The sequence below is a fragment of the Mastigoproctus giganteus genome, chromosome 7 (assembly GCF_048544385.1).
Source record: "Mastigoproctus giganteus isolate SK-2022 chromosome 7, ASM4854438v1, whole genome shotgun sequence".
Taxonomy (NCBI): Eukaryota; Metazoa; Arthropoda; class Arachnida; order Uropygi; family Thelyphonidae; genus Mastigoproctus; species Mastigoproctus giganteus.
In genome coordinates, this window is record NC_143581.1 from 38,685,896 (window position 1) to 38,709,945 (window position 24,050).

At 36.6% G+C, this 24,050-nt stretch overlaps 1 protein-coding gene across 1 annotated transcript in view; it reads left to right on the plus strand.

Moving 5' to 3' along the window:
- LOC150082829 (uncharacterized) overlaps window positions 1–24,050 on the plus strand; it is a 212,899-nt gene that overhangs the window by 40,220 nt on the left and 148,629 nt on the right. Inside the window, exon 3 of the mRNA XM_090376841.1 lies at window positions 4,151–4,326. Coding sequence (XP_090232967.1) covers window positions 4,151–4,326 — 176 coding nt within the window. The remainder of the gene's footprint in view (window positions 1–4,150; window positions 4,327–24,050) is intronic.

Consider the following 24,050-nt stretch of genomic DNA (forward strand, 5'->3'; position numbering starts at 1 on the left):
CATGTTATATGGGGGTTGCCTGTATATATAAAATTGAAATAAGAGATCAGTTTTTTGTAATAGAGAAATATGATCTTCAGATGACTCAACTCCACAGAGATATTTTCTAAATCCCTCCAGATAAGGGTAGATGAGTTGAAAATATAAAATAAAGATTTGAAAAACTTAACTTTTAATTTTTTATTTAAATTTTAAATCATTCATTTTAAATACCTTTCCAGATGATGACCTTAGTAATATCATCATCAGTCAGACTTCTTATAATGTAAAAGGGTTTGAAGAGTGGTATGACACTACCTGCATTATACCAAATGTTAAAGCAAGTGCCATCTGCTCTCTTTTGATTCAGAAAGAGGGGAAAAAGATATCTGCAGATCTGAGTTATCCAAGGATTACAAATCTTCATAAAAGCATTAATGGATCATATTCATTTCAGTGATATTTTCCCCCTTAAGCTGAAGTTCTCCATGATAGTATAGTGGATTTTGTATTTGTTACTTATTTGGGGAAGTTTGAATTCAAATCCCATTGGAGAAAAAGGGGCAATTCTTAATGACTTCTTAAATCGTGTCTGTAATTAGCTAATTTCAAGCAGGAGTAGGGTTTTCTTCTGTAAGTTACACCAAGTTTTTCAGACCACACAATAAAATGCTCATAATACATAGTAAAACAATGAACTGATTTGCTGAATTACATCTGAAAAGTGTGGCCATAGTGTACCATGCGAATAGGTGCACAACAACCAAAGTAGTTAACGTGCTGAAAAATCAACAAACAACTTGAAATTCAATATGAGACTGGTAATGATGTGTAACAGGCTCTGAATTATTGTTGATTATTGCATCCAAATTCCTGAAAAGCATTTAATCTTGTTTTGTCATTTTTGTAGAATCATGCTTGTATAATATTAATCTGCTGTATTAATTCCTTATGATATAAGAGGAAGGGAGATATAAAAAAAATGCCAGTCCTTTATGAACCATTTGAAGTAACCTAAAAAAAATAATGAAAATAATCAATTCAGATAAAGTGAAATCCAATTGCCCATTTAAAATAAAATGTTGTTGTTTTTTGGTTTTTAGGAGCATTAGCAACTAAGGCCATATTGCTCCAGGGATATGCGGTGATCATTCCCTGACCTTTCTGCATCCTCTGTATTTGGTGGTCATGGGCTCGAACCCTGGTCTAATCAAGAAGCGTGTGCTACGCACTGCTGCTCCTGCCCACCTGGCTACGGAGGCTCTCCATTTAAAATAAAATAAACATACTCCTTAAAACTTTCAGAATAAATATTCAGTAATATTCAGCTTTTGAAATTGAAATGAAGAACAAGAAATGAAAATTTCAAAAGCAAGACCTCTAAATCAAAAGGCACTTAGAATGGCTGGGTCTGAAAAGCCCAACCATGACCCTGATGTTCAATATCAGGGTCAAGTTACATCATTCCAGTTTGGAATACGATGACCTGAAAGTTAGTTAGGCAGTTGTATTTAACTGCTAGCAGATGCATTCAGATCCAAGAAAGGTGTACTTTCTTCATCAGTCAGTTTTTTGCGAAGGAAGGCAGGAAATAGTTTAAAATGTTACATTTTAAAATTTTATCCTTAATCCTCACACTCTATTGGATAATATAAACAAATAATATCTTTAATAACATTATTCTTATTATTGGTCTTATTATCCAATAAAAAAAAAAGTTTTATGATTATCATACAGCTAAATTTCAACGAAGGAGCGGGTGAACTATTATATTTTATACAAACACTGACTTGTAAAGAATTCTTTTACTGTTATACTTTTCCAATTAGAAAATAATTAATAAATAATACAGATTAAATGCAAATACCATATGTTGGTATTTACATTGGCAGTGTGCTACTGCAATAGGATCTAGAAAATTTGGGCAGATGGGCTGAGAAGTGGCAACTGAAGTTTAACATTGACAAATGCAAAGTACTGCATATGGGTAGAAATGACCCCAGAGGAATGTACCAACTGTGTGGTACTACTCTTAAGGTGGTAGAAAATGAAAAAGACCTGGGAGTAATTGTGCAGTCAGATATGAAGTTTTCTGAGCAATGCAGACAGGCTGCCAGGGCAGGTCATGGAGTTTTATCAATGATATATACAGGAATTTTGCTAGCAGGGAAAAGGAAGTGATTGTCCCTCTGTATAAGGCAATGGTCAGGCCACGCCTTGAGTACTGCGTACAGGTCTGGAGGCCTTATTTTAGGAAGGATGTAGATTTTCTTGAGCGTGTACAGAGAAGGGCAACAAGATTGGTGAGAGGAATGAAGGGATTCTCTTACCAAGAGAGGCTTAAGTTCTGCAAATTGCAGTGGCTGGAGACTAAGCACCTGTGAGATGATCTGATTGAGGTGTATAAGGCCTTAAATGGGTTGAGCATGCTGAATTCTGATGGGATTCTTCCACTTGTTCAGATTACGAACCTAAGGGGACATAAATTCAAATAGAGAAAAGACAGATGTAGAATAGATGTGCGGAAATTTGCCTTTAGCCAGCGGGTGGTTAATTGCTGGAACAAACTTCCATTTATCGTTGTGGAAGTTGATTGATAGGTTAAATAAATTTAAGGAGGAACTGGACAAACATTTAGAGGGAATTGTTTTGTAATTTTTTTTTTTTTTTGGCTGATGCTGCATAAGCTCATACACTTGCTTTCTTGCATCACATGCCACCACCACCACTACTACTACATTCAAATACTCATGGGTGTTGAGAGCCAGCATGACACCTGGAACCAACAGCCTCATTAGTCCTGCCTTTACCCTTCAGTTACTCTTTTCTATAAGCAGTGAGCCCAGCTCCCTGTTTTATGTTCAGGCCCAGAGCCACTGACCCGCACGTAGTATATGCTATTGTGATTTCTAATTAATGTTTCTCCCACCCTCATTTACAGTGAATTCTGCATATAAGATTTGCTGATTAATTATATTAGCCATTTTATTGAATCACAAAATATGTTCAGACAGTTAATAGTTTGGAATTGTATGGCAAGATCTTTTCCTTTCTATTCTTATTGTACCAGGTGATCAGAATTCACGTATATAAGCAGATTGTGCTTGTATAATTGCAGTGTTTACTTTCATTGTCTCAACATTTTACTGTAGTATTTGTGAAAAATAATCATTTTGTAATCATCTTGTTTATCATCTACTGGGGCTCCTTTCTGTTAATGAATTGAACTGTGCAGTGCTATAATTTAGCTAATTCTAGATTGCCAATGATAGCATTATCTTTCAAAAAGATAATGCTATCAAACACATCAGCAAAAAAAAAAAAAAAAACCTCACATTACCTGTCAGGTCCCTCCAATGGTTTATCTAGTTCTCTCTTTAATTTATTCGAACTGCCTACTTTCACAACAACAGATGTGTTTATTCCAACAATTAACTGCCTGCTGGCCGAAGACAAACTTCTAAGTTTGTCTTCGGTCAGCAGGCAGTTAATTGTTGCATCATGCTGCCGTCCTTCCTCAGTGTGAATTGACATTTCCTCGTGTGTGTGTGTGTGTGGTCTGAGTAAGAGAAAGAATGTTATTTAGCATTGAACTTGCTCAATCCATTCAAAGCCTTAAACACCTCAGTTAGATTGCCTTGTATGTGCCTAATCTGTAGTCATTGCAATATGCAGAACTAAATAAATTGACTAAGTTTGACAAATCATTATTATTCAGTTGTGAAGTGTTTTACATGTTAATATAAAATTAAATAAAAAAAGCAGTCTCATCCATGTCCTCAGTGAGATGCTGTAAGCTATATAGAAAAAAAATAAACATGTATTTTTTACTTTATTTTTTCAAAACTTTTCCATTGTGATTTTAATAAGTAGACCCCACTGTAATTTGAAAATCAGCGATTTTTTTTATCTACTTTTAATTCACTTTTGATATAAGAATAAATAGTTAATTACTAGTTATTTATGCTAACCATTTAATAATTGGTATACCATTTTATTATACATATGCAGCGTATTTCACTATAATTTTTCATTTTAGTTTATTTTCCAAAAATACTTCAAATTAACTTAGTATACAAAAAAAAATTATTATACATTTGGCATAAATATAAGGATTCGGTATTAACTATTTTACTGCTTTATTATGAGTTTTCTTTAATAAGTAATGCAGATCAATGGTGTGATCGTTTTCATCCATGTCATTGTCCATATAATAAGCGTATCCTTGAATCCTGCTGATTACAGTGTCCGTGCCAAAAAGAACAAGGGTCCTTTGCCATATTTTGATCATAATAAACATGCTCATGTAATTGAAAATCAGTTTTGTTATATATGTGAAGTGAAAGTGTAAGTAAAAGACATTTATATTTCTAATAAAAATATCTGTTGTATATGAAAATTTAAATTTTATTACATATTGTGTTTTAATTAAGTATAATATGTGTTTAACTGAATAACCAAGATCAAGAAGTAAACAGTAGGGCCCCACTTGTACAGTGGGTTAGGTTCCAGACCCCCGCTGAAAAGCGAAACATAGCCTTTTTTTCACTTGCGAATGCATATAAAAACCTAATAACATGTTTACACTATCATATGCTGTAAACAGACTGAATAACAGACAATAAAATGGTGCCTGACACCCTTCTCGAACTTCATTGTTAAACATATCATGCCAAAAAGCACCAAACATAATGACCATGGATATAATTGAAAACTGCCGTATTAGTGCAACGCCGAAAAGCGAGGCCCAACTGTATATAGGTATTCTTCAGCTGTCACCAATTCAAATGATCGGTTCAAAGCACCGATAAAGGGAGTAACTATAGACATGTAAGTTTGGCTTTGTGCTATGAAATTTTTGAATCCATATATATATTATTCTTTTATTGTCCTCCTAGATGATATATATTTAATTTTTACAGCACAAATCTCTGGAACAATTACACATAATCAGGTACAGGATAAGTACAAGGTAATGCTGAGGAAAACATTGTGCATTAGGGTTAATTTCCAAAATATCTGAAATTCTACCCAAACACAATAGGAGGGAATATATTTTGAGATTCTTCTCAGAAAAGAGTTCTTCTCTGTGTGGTTGTTTTTCTTAACAGGAGAGACTGCTTTTACAGGAATAAGATATACTTAAGTGGGAAGGTACCAGAATATTTGCTGATTTGTTGAGGCAGTACTAGGTGCATTGGAAAACTGTTAGCTTGGGGAGATACACAGAATAATAGATTAACAATAGGCAGAGGTGAAAGTGATTCTTGCACTGCTGCTATTGGGACACACAATAGCTAGGAAAACAAGGTGTGGGGGATTACATGGCCTTCTGTTGGTCAGCATGGAACAGGGAAGTACATGGGCTGTGTTATGATAACTAAGAATAAGAACAGGTAAGAATAAGATAACTAAGAATAAGAGGTTAGGCAGGCGAAGGCAGATTACGAGAAATCTTTGGCAAGGGATGCGAAGGAAAACAGCAAAGAGTTCTTTACTTATGTAAACTCTAGAAGGAAGGGGATGAATCAGATTGGTCCACTTGATATCGATGGGTCAACTGTTGATGATCCTGCTCAGGTAGCTAACAAACTAAATGAATATTTTGCATCAACATTCACACATGAGGAGTTATTTAGCGAGGGGAAAGCCAGAGGTGTATTCAACTCTAGCAGTAAGCTAGAGAATCTTGTAATAACTGAGAGTAAAGTGGAGGAGAAATTGTTAAAGATAAACACAAGAAAGGCATCCGGGGTGGATGGGATCTATCCAGTTATATTAAAGGAGGCAGCAAAGGAAGTAAGCAAACCCTTAGCCATAATTATGAAAGCTTCCTTGGACTCAGGGGAGGTACCCACAAACTGGAGATGTGCAAATGTGACCCCAATTCACAAAGGAGTATCAAAGGCTGACAAGTAATTATAGACCTGTGAGTTTAACTTCTGTTCCAGGAAAATTAATGGAGGCACTAGTTAAAGAAGCACTGCAGGATCATTTAGACAAGACTTCTGCTATAGCTCGGACACAGCATGGTTTTGTTAAGGGGAAGTCATGCCTGACCAATTTGATTGGATACTATGATGCAGTCACAAATTAACTAGATGCAGGGAATAACTTTGATATTATATATTTGGATCTTAGAAAGGCTTTTGATACTGTTGCACATGGAAGACTGCTGCACAAATTGGAGCAGTGTGGCATTGGAGACAAATTGCTGCTGTGGATAAAGGGGTGGCTGAGGGGGAGAAGACAGAGAGTGGTAATCAATGGACACTGCTCGTCGTGGACTAATGTTATTAGTGGAGTCCCTCAGGGCTCAGTCCGTTATTGTTTTCTGTATTCATAAATGATATTGATGAGGGTATATCAAGCTTAATGTCGAAGTTTGCAGAAGATACAAAGGTAGGCAGGGTTGTCAAGGACACTACTGACACTATGCTGCTGCAACAGGATCTGGAAAGGTTGAGCAGATGGGCTGAGAGGTGGCAAATGAAGTTTAACATTGACAAATGTAAAGTACTACACATGGGAAACAGCAACCCCAGAGCAACGTATCAACTCTGTGGTACTACACTGACAGTGGTAGAGAATGAAAGGGACCTGGGGGTGGTTGTGCAGGCAGATATGAAGTTCTCTGAGCAGTGCAGACGGGCTGCAAGAGTAGCTCATGGTGTATTGTCAATGATATATAGGAATTTTTCTAGCAGGGATAAGGAGGTGATTATTCCCTTGTATAAGGCAATGGTCAGGCCACACCTAGAGTACTGTATACAGGTCTGGAGGCCTCATTTCAAGAAGGATGTAGAGCTGCTGAAACGAGTACAGAGAAGGGCAACAAGATTAGTGAATGGAACAAAGGGGTGCTCTTACGAAGAAAGGCTTAAGTTTTGCAAATTACAGTGTCTGGAGACTAGGCACCAGCGAGGTGATCTGATAGAGGTGTATAAGACCTTGAATAGTTTGAGCATGCTCAATGCTGATGGGATTCTTCCTCTCGCTCAGAATAATCACCTGAGAGGGCATAAATTCAAATTGAGGAAAGACAGATGTAGGATAGATGTGCGGAAATTTGCCTTTAGCCAGCGGGTGGTTGGTAGGTGGAACAGACTTCCATCCGTTGTCGTGGAAGTTGATAGCCTAAATAAGTTAAAGGCTCAGCTGGACAGGTATTTTGAATGAACAGAGGGGTGAAGTGGAAGTGGTTTTTTTTTTTTTTTTTTTTGGCTGATGCTGCATAAGCTTGCTTTCTTGCATCAAATGCCTCTACTAATGCTAAATGCTAATGCTAACAGGTGCATGTATACTAGCAAGTACACCAATACTAGGAGCATAGAAAATAAATCTGCTGAAGTTGAAGTGCTGGTCAAGTTATTAAATACAGACATTGTGGTGATATTAGAGACATGGTGTCACTCAGATATAGGGAATGCAGAATTTTAATATGGCGACTACAATGTTTACAGAAAGGCCTGGGGAGGGGTTATGCCCTTAGTTAAGAAGCACAAGATCTAAGGCAGTGCATCCAGTTGACATGGGTGGCCAGTTCAATGTTTAATCAGTTTGATGTGACATAAGCACTGGGAACACAATAATGAGAGTAGAAATGTGTTAGGCCTAATGACTGTAATGAGCATCATAACATATAAGAAACAACTATAAAGAGAAATAGAGTGGGCCCTTAAATCAGAATGTGTTATTATGGGGAATTTTAACTTTCCAGATATTGATTGGAACTTGTGGTTGGTCACTCACACACTAGCAAGCCTTTTTCGAACTTATTGGATGACTATTTTCTACAGCAGCATGTTTGAGAGGCAACCAGAGGGAGTAATATTCTTGATTTGATTATCAGCAGTGAGTATTCATGTGTTAAGAATATGCAGATAATGGAACCACTAAGTGGCAGTGATCACAGCTGATGTGGGATTTACTTAAAGATGTAACTACCATCAAGGGTAAAGGGAAGGGTTTTACTTTCGTCAAGGAGATTACAGTGATCTCCAACAGTTTTTAAATTCTGTACAGTGATCTCTAACAGTTTTTAAATTCTATACAGTGACCAACTAATGATGTTACCAACAATAACATTCTAAATGGTAAGCATTCGTAGAAATAATCATAATAGCTATTGAGCTTTTCATACCAATTAAGAAATACTGTTAAAGGCATAGACCTAAATGATGTCAGATGAACTAATGAGACCCGTGGAAGAGAAGAAAAATGCATGGGATGTATATAAATCTTTGGCAAAGGATGGCAAGGAAAAACAAAAGACTTCTTTATGTATGTAAACACTAGAAGGGGGAATGAATCACATTGGTCCACTTGATGTCAAAGGCTTAACTATTGATAATCCTGCCCAATTTGCTGAAAAATATGTATTTTACATCTACATTCATGCATTGGAGTTCTTTTGCAAGATGCATCCAGAACCAGAACTCAGGTTAGGAACCATCTGATCCTTCTCACCACTAATCTTTGTTTCCTTGGTTTAACATTGGACACCAAACTCAACTTTGTTTCACATATCACATACCTACAAACTGTCTGTTTGAAGAAACTTAACATACTTGGGTCAGTTTCTGGGACCTGAGTATGTTAAGAGCACATCTGTATTGTTCCCTTATCAGGTCTCTTCTAGATTATGCGCTGTTGTCTGTAACTTGGCTAGGAAAACGTACTGACCAGATTTAATACCATTCAACATAGTGCCATTTGGACTGCATTAATGAACATTCCCTGTACAGAGTCCCTTATGTGGAAGGCACATGAAACTTCACTTCACCTTAGAAGAGAAATGCTGAGTTATGCAGTCAAAACTCAAACTTTCCAGCCCATCCAATTCGACTGTTACTTTCAACTCTGAAAGGACAGTTTTCTATAACAGCAAACCGACTGAAAATAAATAGACCCACATATTAGAGTAAAAGATTTGATGCACACCTGGAACCTTCATTTTAACAATATACATCAAGAGACCAATGTATTTGACCCACCATGGTCTGTAAATCTTCCTCTCTGTGATATCTATTTTCCAACAGTGGGGAAAGAAATCCTTGGCAGATGAAAGTATTAAGCAACTGCATAAAGTCCATGTTCTTGACAGTGCTCAAAGCTGTCTAATATATATATACAGGTTTTTTGAAAAACAGACTCTGTTGTTGTTGTTGCAGCAGCTGTGTTTTTACAATCTCTATATTATTACTGGTTGAGTGTACCAGTTATACTGCAGAATTATACACAATTAAATTAGCCTTAGAGAATATTTACACTTTCCGCATCACTAGTAGTGTAATATACACAAATTCCAAGAGTGTGGTATCTGTGTTGGACAATAAATTTTAAACTTTGCATCCCATCATAAAACATCAGGCAGCCAAACAACCAAGCACCACAGCATCAGAAAATTACCGAGTACCATATATGGATTTTTTGAGTAATTTAAAATAGTCTATATATTTCAGCGGTCAGAAATATGGAACTCAAACAAACAAAAAAGAATAACAATTGTTATTATGTAATTATGATTTTTATATTTGAATTGGGAAGTAAACAACTGAATCACGGTTATAACTATTAGATTAAAAATTTTAAAACTACAGAGTGAATATTTGGACAATAATCCTTGAATATCGCATAATAAATAGCAGTTGTGTAAAAGCAGTCACAAGTCCAAACTATCTTTCTGAAACAGAAACACTAGCGCTCCTTTATTTCTGTAACATAAAAAATTTAATTAGGCTTCATGACAGGCAAGCTTATTAGGTTTCAAAATAAAATTATAACATTGTTGACATATTAAGCATAAAATTATTTAGTTTTTAATAAAACTAACGAATATACATCGGAAGTTTCCTTTTGTCTGTTTGGTAAATATTTTCATAGGTTTTATTTTACAAAAAAATTCAGTTTTATTGATGTATTTTAGATATTTTTATTTTCTAATGCTTATATGTGTACCCACACATATACATTAGGAAATAAAATTATACAGCAGGCCTTCGTTATAACATGGTTTGCTTTACGCTGATTCGCTATAATGCTGTTCTTATGTTATAACTCGTATCTGAATGTAATGCTGTCACAAATCACTATAACGCTCTTTTACAGATTGCATTTTTGGCATATTTAACAAAATCGTTTCATTTGATGGGGTCAGTAGCATGAAAATGAATAGCAAAACAGCATTAAAACATTTCCCACGCCGACTCAAGAAATTTTCCCACGGTCAGTGACATTTTCTCGCACACTAATTTAATTGCAGTACAGTGACTTGTTATGTAGTTCCCAGATCAACATTTTAAAAAATGATCAAATATATTGCTTGTAATATTTGTGTTATATGCATTTATCTGCAGTCTAGTCATCACTCAGTACAGTATTAGACGTCCTTCGTAATGGACAGTATACTCGAACATTGTATCATAATTAATGCAACCAATGTAGTTACATTTTTGAAGACTTAATAATGGCAGATAAGAATGAAAAAGCAACAATATTATGTAAGAAAAAGACTGAATTTAAAATTAAATTAGACGTTTTGAAGCAAATCGATTCCGGTCAACGACAAGCAGATGTGTGCCATAATTTAGGACTGGCAAGTTCAACTGTAAGAACAATTATAAAAAATAAAGAATTAATTTTAGCAGCTGAAAAGACAGCTGTTCCACTGCAAACAACTAGGGCTAGGCCATCTATTAGGATTGAAATGGAGAGACTTTAAATAATTTTATTGAAGATAATATCCAATGCAGAATTCAGTTAAGTTAAATATTATAAAAAAAAAAAAAAGAGAGACAGAGATTAGCCTATATGATGATCTGAAGAAAACTCACCTAAAAAAAAAAAAAAATGTAGAACCATTTAAAACTAGTAAGGGCTGGTTGAATAGATTTAAAATCCCGGTGGAAGCCCTAAATGCAGATGAAGGAGCCGAAACTTTCAAAAAAGAACTTGTTAAAATTATAGATAAAGCAAGACTTTTTTTGGAAACGAATGTCTAAAAGAAGTTTCATATTGAAAGAAGGAAAAAAAACATGCCAGGTTTCAAAGTGGCAAAGGATCGGTTGACTTTATTGTTGGGTGGTAATGTTGCGGGTGATTTAAAATTAAAACCCCTTTTAGTTTAATAAGAAGAGGGCCAAAGTACAACCCAAAATCAACACATTTTTCACAATTAAATTCATCAATTAAATGAAATCAATTTAGATCAATTAAATTCATGATTTTAATTGAAATTTTAAGTTTAATTTTGATACGTAAGTAGTTACCACATAATTATATACGTATGTAATGCAGAATATTTTATATGTTCAAATATTTGAATATTAAATATATTGACCGACATTTGTGCATCTTTTCTCTACTGTTTATTATTGATTAGGAAATATCCTATGGCACCGACCGCAACTCACAAATACATATGTTACCTTATGGGAATGTGCCGTTTGCTTAGCGTGGATTCACTTAGCGCTCTGTTTTTCCGAAACGAATTGTCAGCGTTAAGCGTTTCTGTATACAGGTGACCTGTATACTGACTTTTCTGTATACAGGTGACCTGTATATAGAAAAGTCAGTATATGTAAAAGAAAATTTTCACCTGTGATTTTTATATTCACAACATTTATAAAGAGAATTCATTTATATTATTTGAACATGAAAAATATGTAAATAAAAATTACTGTAATAATTAAAACCCATGTACAAAATTATATATATGAAAGAATCAATTATTTTTCGTTACAGTGCTGCTTGAGGTAGATGATTCTCTATTTAGATTCTTTTCAATAAAATAAGACAGTGATCTCGTATCAGTGAGGGTTAGGAGGAGGAGGTACATTTTCCCCAAAAAATAATTTCTTTGAATTGTTTGTGCTGTTGTTCTTCCAAGTTTTTCTGCACATATGGTTCCTTACAGATATAAATCATAATTTATATTTCAGTAATAGAGAAATACAAAACCTTCCAGGAGTCTCTAACAAGCCAGGACTTGGGTGTAGCATGTTCAGCTGTATTCCAGAAGGGTTACACTAAATTTTTGTATGCACAAAAATTTAGTGTAACCCTTCCAAAACTGCTTGTATGGCTGTGCAAGTTTGCAGCTTTAAGAGAACCTTTCTTGGAGGTGTTCTGTCATTGATATACTGGAAGTTAACCAGTACAGTTATTTGGTTCTATAAAGCAATGGTTAGACCACAGTCTGTGTACTATATATAGATTTGGAAATATCCCTTCAAAAAGGTGGGAAAAAGATGCCCATCTTTTTGAAGGAACATAGTGCATGCTGGAAAGGATGTTGAGAAGATAAACATGATTAGCAATGGGCACAAAGGTTCTCTCTCTCTCTCTCTCTCTCTCTCTCTCTCTCTCTCTCTCTCTCACACACACAGATTTGAAATCTGTAAGTTATGTTTGGAAACTAGAGCTAGGCACCTTTAATGGTGGCTTGACAGAGGTATTTAATGCAAGGTATTTATGTATTTAAAAAAAATATATAAGCAGACAGTTTGAATTGTTGAACGATTATTAGTACAGGGTGTTCATTTTAAAAGTAAACCAAAAAATGATAAAAGGAAAATAAAAAATTTTTTCAGAATATTTATAACAAATAATAGTTAATAAACATTGCTAGAAGTGTCCTCTATTGCTAGTAATGCATTAATTCACTCCTTTGATCGTGTTGCAGAGTTTGTGTCAGTACACTTAAAGCAGTATTTTCATTGCCTGCTTTGAGCTGCTGAATGCTTTGTGGATTGTTCTTTTAAGCTTTCTGTTCAATAACCCCAATAAAAAGAAGTTTTGGGATGTTAAATCAGGAGGTCTAAGTGGCAGAAGTCCTCATGGTATAATTTTATACCCAAAAAACTTGCAACATTTTGGTGGTTTCAGTGTTTTAGTGATATGGCAGATTGGCCCATCCTGTTCGATTGAGATATCTCTTTCATTTTCCTCTAGAAATTTAGGAAGCTGCATTATGATGCCTTGGTAAATATCAGAGGTGACAGTTTGATCAAAAAATATGAACGCAAGTATTCTTCTTTGAAATATGCCATTCCAAACACCAATTTTTTGGGAATGTAAGGGGATTTCTTAAAAAATATGCAGATTTTCAGTTCTCCATGTATTTTAACTTTGTCGATGTAGCCACTAAGGTGAAATCTTACTTTGTCAGTGAAATAAATTTTATCCAAAATATACCTTCATGGCAAAGTAAACTTTTACCAGCAACAGCACTTTAGTCTTTTAATGTTATCCTGAAATTGAAGTTCGTGCATACTGTAGGATGGAAAAAGTTTTAGGTGTTTGTTTTTTTTAACAGTGAAATGAGCTGAACCAAGTGATATCCTATTTTTCATAGAGATTGATTTGGAGCTTGCAAAATTGTTAGTTTAATGACATCTAAACATATATGTAGGACTACTTTCATTTTCCTTACTCCCACTGATCTACACTTACAAAGTTTCTTTATTCTCTTAAAAATTTCAGCTTTGCATGGATGGTTAGTGTTAGGGAATTTTTCAACAAATTTCTGTTGATATTCACTGTAAAACTTCATTTCCAAGTAAGATTCCACTAAAATAACGCATTGCTGAATGGTATACACCATTAGTTTTATTCACCAGTGATGATTTGTGACTTCAGACATGGATCGTCACAAACTGAACACTTGAAATGCAAAACTGTCACTTCCACTGGTGATGCAGCATCTTCCACTAGAGCCTTCATTTAATTACACAAATGATTCTAATAATCTAATTAGAATCATTGGTGTTTTTATTTAAATTGTCTAATTTTTTTTTTTCCCCTCTCCATTTCCATATATTGACTTTGGTAGCCTGTAGCCTAATAGTACAACATAATAGGGTTATTGTTCCACATTCGTGGAAGTCATGGATTGATAAATTCTCCAGTAAATGTAGGTACCTTGCTGTGCACGGACATGATCTTTAAATCTAATGAAGACAAGCCTAATTTCATAAGGTAGGAGGCAGAGGAAGAACTCCACATCCCTCTATGAGAAACTGTTATAGAGAATACAAAAGGTTTAGGGCCAGTTCGATTCTGTATCAGTTCCTTTAAACTGAGAATCGTAGTATTTATGATTCCAAGTATCTATGTCACATCTAGGTCATTACCATGGCCTACAACTTGAGCATCCCGAATATTCATACAATCACTCCTAATACACACCAAGTCCAGTTTCCTTAATCCATATGATGTTTGGTAGTGTGGCTCCTTTAAAACAGCCTAATTTCCGAGCTAACTGATTAGCCACAATATTAACTATGGGACCTATGATACCAAAGGGCCACATGAGCTAAAGATTCAGTTGCTTGACACTTGGCCTGACAAGCACTATTATCTGTCCAGCCATGAGAAGTACAAGCAAGTGTGGGCAGCACATTAATTCTGGTTTTAACTGGATCAGTAAACTGATTGCCTGAGAGAAGCCGGGTGCCAGCTCTGACACAACAAAATTGAGATTGAACCATGGTAAAAAGCTTGAAAGCATTCCTTCCCATCAAAAGACCCATGGAGCAGGTCTCTCCATCAGCTCTTAATCTTGTACTTGGAATCAACACATTGAGAACCATCCCTTAACAGCACTTTAACCTTTTTAATTAATGGCAGCTGCACAATTTTCCTTATAACAGGAGAAGAAAAATATTGTAGTTTCATCAAACGGGTCTTCTTATGAAGAGGAATCATCCACCTAAAAGGTGGAAGGTCTAAACCTCATCCTATCACTTCAGCATGAAAATAAGCATTAACCGCAACCTAAGCCAACCTAGGCAACCTGCTGAATCGCAGAACGAACCTGGAGGTCTGATTTATTTAAAAAAAGATGGAGTGGCCCTTCCTAAGATTAACTGATGATGCAAACGAGGTAATAAGAAAGTCCTCAGAATAAATAAATGCTGCTAGGGCTTCAGTGGTGCTCTTCAGAGTTTCTATAATTTATCTTGAACATCCGTAGAAACTTAAGTGTGACCAAGAGATGAAAATTCTACACCTAGATATTTCCATGCTGATTCCACAGAAATAGATGCTAATTCAGAAGACTCTATGAGGAACCTAGTGTCTCGAACTTTCATCTTCTTCTCCCTCCCTGATGGAACGAGGGAAAGTGACCAGGACTTATCCCTATTAATCGTTAAGCCTTTCTTGTGCAGGAAAATACTAGAACAATCCAGAAGGCACCGAAGACTGGTCTTGGTGGTTGCAATAAAACCAGATCATTGGTGGAAGTCATAGCATTGATATTCACTCCTCACAAATCAAAACTGATATAGACAGGCAACTGACAGGAAAGAAGGCCTATTGCCAGATTAAATAACAGAAGAGAAAGAGGATCTCCTTGTTGGGCACCTCTACTAGGGTGAGGCGAACATTCATTCCCTAGCACTTGAAGACTTGTAATGGAGTTGTCCTGAATTGATAAAACATATGTAACAAAGGAACGAGGGAAAGCTTTATGGACTAATGCCACAGCGACAGCCTACAAAGACACTTGATTGAAGGCTTCTGTAGATCAATTGAAGCTAGATGTAAGGGCTTCAGACCACTCCTAGATTCAGAAATCAGTGTAGAAAGCAAGAAGATATTTTGTGCACATCCTTCTGCAGAGATAAAGGCACACTGTCTATGATAAAACTTCAACCCACTCATAATCCTATGACTTAACATCTTATGATACGATCAGAGTAACACTGAAATGATGGTAATAGTGTGAAACTTCCATGGAGAAATAGGTTGATTTTTTGGAATGAAGATAGTAAATGATAAAAAAAAATAAAAAAATAAAAAAAAAATAGGTCAGGCAAATCTATCCATCCAGAGGAACACATGCATGAAGTCAATAACCCATGCATGAGGACTCAGGTAGGGATATTATGCAACTGTTGTGATGTTAACCCATCTGAACTGTGACTGTTAGACAAGGGAGGATAGGAAGTTTTAATTTCTGCAGTTAAAATAGGCTGATAAATTACCTGAAGTAGTCCTTCATCCTCAGTATAAGCATTTGGAGGGGAGTAAAGTTTTGAGCCCTCCTCGGGGGTACAAAAAATATTAAACCAGTACTCCTTAAATGCCACAAAGTTGATAGGGGATGGCAATTCCATCTCCATCCGCAATCAACTGGGCACATTGCATCCTATTGTTAGCATAAAGAGATTGGATCTTCGCATAATTATGCTTTTTCCTCCGACTTTGACCGCAGGACAGTTTCCATTTGGAAGAGAAACACATTTTATGGGGGCTACCTGACAGTAATATTAGACCCCATAATAACGGTTTGAACATAACAGTCCAATTCTTCATAATCAAGCCTATTATCAAGCGCTTCAGGTAGAAGGCTTTTAAGAACCCTATGGTGGTGGTGGTGGTAGTAGTAGTAGTAGTGGTGGCATGTGATGCAAGAAAGCAAGTGTATGAGCTTATGCAGTATCAGCCAAAAAAAAAAAAAAAAAAAATCACAGCATTCCCTCCAAATTCCTGTCCAGTTCCTCCTTAAATTTATTCAACCTATCAACTTCTACAACAACAGATGGAAGCTTGTTCCAGCAATTAACCACCCGCTGGCTAATGGCAAATTTCCGCACATCTATTCTACATCAGGCCTTTCTTAATTTGAATTTATGCCCCCTTAGGTTCGTAATCTGAACAAGTGGAAGGATCCCATCAGAATTCAGCGTGCTCAACCCATTCATCATCTGGAATCTTGGCTAAAGAGCTAATAATGCTACCCTACAAGGGTTTCTTAAAATAATCCATTCTGAGACTTTCCCACACTTCTTCAGTTAGTGTGCCAATGGTATCAATTGTATCAGCATCCTTCACAGATTGTGGAAGATTAAAAACTGCTAAAGCAACATAAAAATTTAGACCGAAATTTCATTTCTGTCTAAATGATCTTATTGCACTCTTGATCATTGCCTCAATTATTTTGCTTAAGCTAGGCTGACTGCTGCATAGTTGCCACTTCACTTTTAGAACTGCCTTTACATATTGGCAGCACTTTGATGCTTCTCCAGTCCAGGGGAATTTCTTCCAGTTCAGTGATACTCTCACAATCTACCTTAATGTTCTGCACACTCTCCTACCACTTTCCTCAAAATTACTGTATGCGGGCTACCAACTACTCGGAGCTTTACTTGCCTTTAAGCTCGAAAGATTTTCTGATAAATAATCTTTTATTTCATAATTTCATGCTTTCAGCTTCACTCGCAGTTTCTCCTCAGCACAGATGGTTTTTCTTCTGTAAATATCAATGCAGCTCATCCACAACATCAGATGAGTTATCCAAGACTTTCCACACCCATTATGCAAGCATTTGATCTATTTCATTCTTCTCTTTTTTTATATTTACATATATGAAAAACTCCTCCTTCCCACTTTGCCCTCTTAGCCAGTAATTTCTCATCTGCATTTGCCAGCCTTAACTTTTCTGTGGTACTATTACAGATCAGTTTGTAGCTGTTATAGGCTTAAGTACTTTTTGTCATAATGAAATAATATTGTATCAGCCAGAAATTTTGGGTTACTATTCCCCAATTGATTGCCAGTTGGTACAATATTATTTCATTATGAATATACCAAGTGCTCAGGGCCATTTTTTCTATTACTTTTTGTCACTCTAACTTTTCCCTGCAATCTTTTTCTGCTCTTCCTTTAAAGGGGTGGTTGAGGGGGAGAAGACAGAGAGTGGTAATCAATGGACACTGCTCATCGTGGACTAATGTTATTAGTGGAGTCCCTCAGGGTTCAGTATTGGGTCCATTATTGTTTTCTGTATTTATAAATGATATTGATGATGGTATATCAAGCTTAATGTCCAAGTTTGCAGACGATACGAAGGTTGGCAGGGTTGTCAAGGACACTACTGACACTATGCTACTGCAACAGGATTTGGAAAGGTTGAGCAGATGGCCTGAGAGGTGGCAAATGCAGTTTAACATTGACAAATGTAAAGTACTACATATGGGAAACAGCAACCCCAGAGCAACGTATCAACGTATCTTCCGAGAATGAAAGGGACCTGGGGGTGGTTGTGTAGGCAGATATGAAGTTTTCTGAGCAGTGCAGATGGGCTGCAAGAGTAGCTCATGGTGTATTGTCAATGATATATAGGAATTTTTCTAGCAGGGATAAGGAGGTGATTATTCCCTTGTATAAGGCAATGGTCAGACCGCACCTAGAGAGTACTCTGCTAAACTGCCTAACTCGTTAGTCATCCATAATCTAATCCCAGGGGCTCACATCTGGTGAGTATGGCTTGGCACACCCAGGGTCTTGAGCTGTATATTATCATTCTTCTCTTTCTTGGTGATTCCCTTCTATTCTAACTCTCTCTCACATGCACACACAGGGTAATTCAGAAATTTTTTTTTGCCTGGTGCAGCATAAACCTCAGGCTCCCTTGCACCACATAGCAAATAATAATAATCTCAGTATCCTTCTTGTGCTTTTTTTTTTTTTTTTTTTTTTTCTTTTCTTAATGGTGTATATGCATTCAAGGCTTCCGTGATAACTATAAAGATATATCATAATTGTAATCTATTCATGTTCTGTAAGCTATTTCCCAGTTGATAGAGGCTGTGTAACACTTTAATCTCCTGAAATCGCAACCTATTCCTTTTGTCTCTTAACACCTGCAGCCTCTTTATTTTCATCATCCAATTTAGAACTCTGTGATCATTCCCAACTGATGGTTCTTGTACTGTCAACCCTATGCTGTCATCTGATTCATGGGTGGTGATGATGATCCGGTCTAGAATATTCTTTGATAGTCAGTATGATAGTTAGTTAGCTGCACTTTTGATATTAAAGCTTGCTAAGCTTTAATATCAAAATGATGGCTGTATACAACAGACAGTAAACTAATTCCGTTTTAAAGCAGGTCTGCTAAGGGCTGCTCTTTCTCTTATTTTATGGATTGTGAAATGATTACTAAGTTTGTAGCAGTGGTTTCACTAAATTTTTGATTTTATTTTTGATTCTAGCTGGATGCAACAAAAATATTGGCTAAAGCCATTATTCAAGAAATTGTAGTGACAGGATGAAAACAAGTGGTAGGGCGCCTCCGTGGCCAGATGGGTAGGAGCAGCAGCGCGTAGCACACGCTTCTTGATTAGACCAGGGTTCAAGCCCGTGCCCACCAAATATGGAGGATGCGGAAAGGTCAGGAAATGACCACCGCATATCCCAGAACAATATGGCCTTAGTTGCTAATGCTCCTAAAAAAAAAAAAAAAAAAAAAATCTTTAGTTATATAAACTCTAGAAGGAAGGGTATGAATCAGGTTGGTCCACTTGATATCAATAGTTTGACCGTTGATGATCCTGCACAGATAGCTGACAAACTGTATGAATAATTTGCATCTACATTCACACATGAAGTTTTGTAGGGAAGTAGGGAAGCTTATTAAACTCTAGCAGGGAGCTTAATGATTTTGTAATAACTGAGAGCAAAGTGGAGGGGAAATTATTGAAGTTAAACATAAGAAAGGCTCATTAAAGCAGGTGGCAAAGGAAGTAAGCAAACCCTTAACCATACCACAGACTGGATGTACAAATTTTTTTTTATGAAAACTCCAAACATGAGAGGTATTAGAACCTATACTACTTAGTACCATGCTTGGGTTGGAGGTTGAGAAGACGAAAGAAGATATTTGTTGACATCAGACTTGAACTTCTGTAGGTTTTCAGGAAATACGTATGAAGGAAGGTTGTTCCAGAAAACAGCAGTTGAATGAATAAACAAGGAAGATGAAAAGTTGGTTCTGTGAGTTTGAAGTTGGACAGTAAATGGATGTTGACTGGTGGCGGCACATGTCCAGACTGTTTTGAAAGAGAGAGCAGGAATTATAGAAGCCAATTCAGAAGAACAGTGCCATGGAAGTATCTGTAGAAAAGGCATGCAGCAGAAACAGTATGTCTATGAGACAGAGAGTGGAGAGACTCTGTTAGAGAGGAGTCATTAATTAACCTAACTGCCCTCTTCTTCTGAATGGAATCTAGAAGCCTGAGAGAGGTTTTGGGGGCACCGCTCGAGATGTGGGAACAATATTCCATGGTAGGGTGGATTTCCAATTTGTACAGAGTGAACAGCTGTTTGGAAGAAAAGTAATGCCGAGAGCGAAAGAGAAAACCAAGTTTTTTAGATGCAGAGGAAGCAATATTTGTAATGCCAAGAGAGATTAGAAGTCAGGGTAATCCCAAAAGAGATATATCATTTTGCCTAGAAGTTGGAGTGTCATCAAAGATAAGCATAGGAGCAGAAGAATTCTTTTTGCAAGATTGAGTTTGCAAGACAAGACTGAGTTTTAGAAGGGTTGAAATCAACTAAGTTGTCTTTGCCCCACTGGAGAATTACCTGAAGATCGGTGTTTTAAGAAATTGGTAGCGGATATTCAAGAAGTTGAAGCTGATTTAGCAGGGCAAGGTTTTTCAAAATGGAAAGTGGAAAGCAATGTGCTTTCATCGGCAAAACTATGGATAGGATTTCCAGTCAAGGGAAGAAGGTCATTAATATACAAGAGAAAAAGAGTGAGGGAAAAAACTGAACCTTGGGGACACAAGCATTAGTGGAGAAATTAAATTTATTCTCAATTCACAAAGGGGGATCAAAGGGTGACATGAGTAATTACAGACCTGTTAGTTTGACTTCTGTTCCCGGAAAAATAATGGAGTCAGAAATAATTCAGACACAGCATGGGTTTGTTAAGGGGAAGTTTTGTCTGACCAATTTGATTGAATGCTATGATGTGGTCACACTACAGAGCTGGATGCAAAAAATAATTTTGATATCGTATACTTGGATTTCAGAAAAGCTTTTGATACTGTTGTACATGTAAGACTGCTGTACAAATTGAGCAGTATGGCATTAAGGGAAAGTTGCTACAATGGATAAAAGGATGGTTGAGTGGGAGAAGACAAAGAGTGGTAAACAATGGACACAGCTCTTCATGGACTAATGTTATTAGTGGTGTCCCCAAGGGTTCAGTGTTGGGCCCATAGTTGTTTTGTATATTTATTAATGATATTGATGAAGGTATATGAAACTTAATGTCAAAGTTTGCAGATGATACAAAGGTTGAGAGGGTTGTTAATAACAGTAATGGCACTGTGCTACTGCAACAGGGTCTGGAAAAGTTTGGCAGATGGGATGAGAAGTGCCAACTGATGTTTAATATTGACAAATGCAAAGTACTGCATACGGGTAGAAGAGAAATGTACCAACTGTTTGGTACTACACTTAGGGCAATAAATAATGAAAAAGACCTGGGAGTAATCGTGCAGTCAGATATGAAGTTTTCTGAACAGTGGAGACAGGCTGCCAGAGCAGGTCATGGGGTAATGTCAATGATATACAGGAATTATGCTAGTAGGGAAAAGGAGGTGATTATCCCTTTGTATAAGGCAATGGTCGGCCACACTTCGAGTGCTACATACATGTCTGCAGGCATGTCTGTAGAGCAGCTGGAATGAGTACAGAGAAGGGCAACAAGATTGATGAGGGGAACAAAGGGGTCCTCTTACCAAGAAAGGCTTAAGTTCTGCAAATTACAGCATCTGGAGACTAGGCATCAGCGAGCTGATCTGATTGAGGTGTATAAGGCCTTGAATGGGTTGAGTAGTCTCAATTCTAATAGGATTCTTCCATTTGCTCAGATTACGAACCCGAGGGTGCTTAAATTCAAATTGAGGAAAGACAGTTGTAGAATAGATATGTGGAAATTTGCTTTTAGTCAGCGGGTAGTTAAATGCTGGAAGAAACTTCCATCTGTCGTTGTGGAACTTGATAGCTTAAATAAATTCAAGAAGAACTGGACAAACTTTTACAAGAAATGGGCGTGTGAAATGGTTTCTTTTTTTTTTTGCCTGATGCTACATAGCTTGCTTTCTTGCATCATATGCCTCTACTACTATTTGATTGGTCAGTGGGTACTGGATTATATGAATTTTAGAATTTTTGGAAACCCAAATTTTGTTTATTGCCTAGAACACTTTGCAAAAATGAGAAGTGTAATTTAAGACCTAAGAAAAGTAGTTAGAATAGGCTTTAATTCACTCGGTGAAAATGGAACTTATTCTTGTTAGGATGCTTTCACAATAAGTTTGAAGTTCTCTTTATTTTCTTGAATGTAAATGTGAATTGTTCCAAAAACATATTTCTCTAGATAACCCCCATTGGAAAAAAATAATATGGTGTACTCAGATCAGGAGATAAGAGGACACAAATATTTTGAGATGGCACATTCTCCAATACTACAGCAGTCTCAGCCATTGCAATACTGTAGATATGGTATGTTGCACTGCCTTGTTTGATGTAGCCTTTCTGACACTGTCATTCACTTAATTGAAAAAAGCTTGAACAGTCATAGGTAACTTTAGAATTTGTTTTCAAATAAAATTGGTTTGAATATTTGTGACTGAGAGTTGCACACCATACACCAATTTTAAGAAAACATGGAGGCATCTTCTGTATGGGTGGGCCCCTTGCTGTTTCTGATCCTTGAGCTTTGGCTGTCAGTATAACCTTAGAGATATACTGAAATTTCAGTGGTGTAAAAACTTGCAGTCTAACATCCCCAAATCCCCCTGTGAAGTGACCATTGGCAGTAAGAGGCAGTGGTCACTACACAGAGGAGTGTCTGATTCTCTGATGAAGTTAATCTGATTAATTAATCTGATTAATTTTTGTCCTTCTGTTTGGCATACATACAACATTTAACTGCAGTAATTGCATGAATGTTGAAACAGCCAATTACTTCCAACTTGTATTTATGTTCTGAAGTCAAGGCATTCACTTTCCACTTTGAGGTTCAGTATGGAAAATTGCAGTTTCACAAAATTTATTCACAGCTTTTCAAATGAATTTCAGTTTCAGACTTCATGGACGCAACCTGTATTTTGAAATTTTGTCCATATACTGATATTGCATTTAGTATTAGTAATGACCACATGGCGCAAGGAAGCCTATGGCTTATGCTGCACCAGCCAAAAAAAATAAATAAAATAAAATAAATAAATAATAATAAAATAACAAAAAACACATAAAATAAAATAATAAGAATAAAAACAAATTAATAATAAGAATATTAAAAAATAAATAAATAATAAAAATTAATAAGAGATGAGGAAATGGACAACCTATGCATTTCCCTCCTCCCTTAGGTGACCAACTGGCCTTTGAATTTCCCCAGACTGTCAGCTTCTAGCACCCATGTAGGTAATTCATTCCAGAAATTTATAACTCGCTGGCTAAAATAAAACTTCCTGCAATCCAGTCTAGACATTTCTCCCCGTAACATGAAATTATGGCCCCTAGTTCTAGAATTATTTATAACCATGAAAATTTCATCCTTATTCCTTTTTCTTATGTCTCTCAGAGCCTTAAACACTTCAATCAAGTCCCCTCTAAGGTGCCTAGTTTCCAAGCTCTGCAACCCACATATTCGAAGTCTTTCCTCATATGGACGCCCTCTTGCTGATCTCACTAGGCGAGTTACCTGTCTTTGGACCCTTTCAAGAAGCACAATGTTTTTCTTTAGGTGCGGTCTCCATACTTGAACACAGTATTCCAAGTGTGGTCTAACAATAGCCTTATATAATGGGATTATGATGTCTTTATCTCTACTAGTGATTGTTTGATAAATCATCGATCGGACACAATGGGCCCTCCTTGCAACCAGTCTACAATGCTCAGAGAACTTCATATCTGACTGTATCATAATACCCAAGTCCCTTTCCTCCACTACCGGCTTTAGTTCAACTCCGCCAAGCGTATAAGTTATTTTGGGGTTACTGTTCCCCAGGTGCACTATCCTACACTTTGCTGGATTTTTCTGGCCATCTCTGAAGTCTATGTAGGTCATTCTGAAGAAGCTCTGCTTAGTGGCAATCATTAACTACTCTACCAATCTTTACATCATTTGCAAATTTAGACATCGTACCCTCTATCCCCTGTGCTTCCATAGCCAGGTGGGCAGGAGCAGCAGTGCGTAGCACATGCTTCTTGATTAGACCGGGCTTCGAGCCCATGACCATCAAATACGGAGGGTGTGG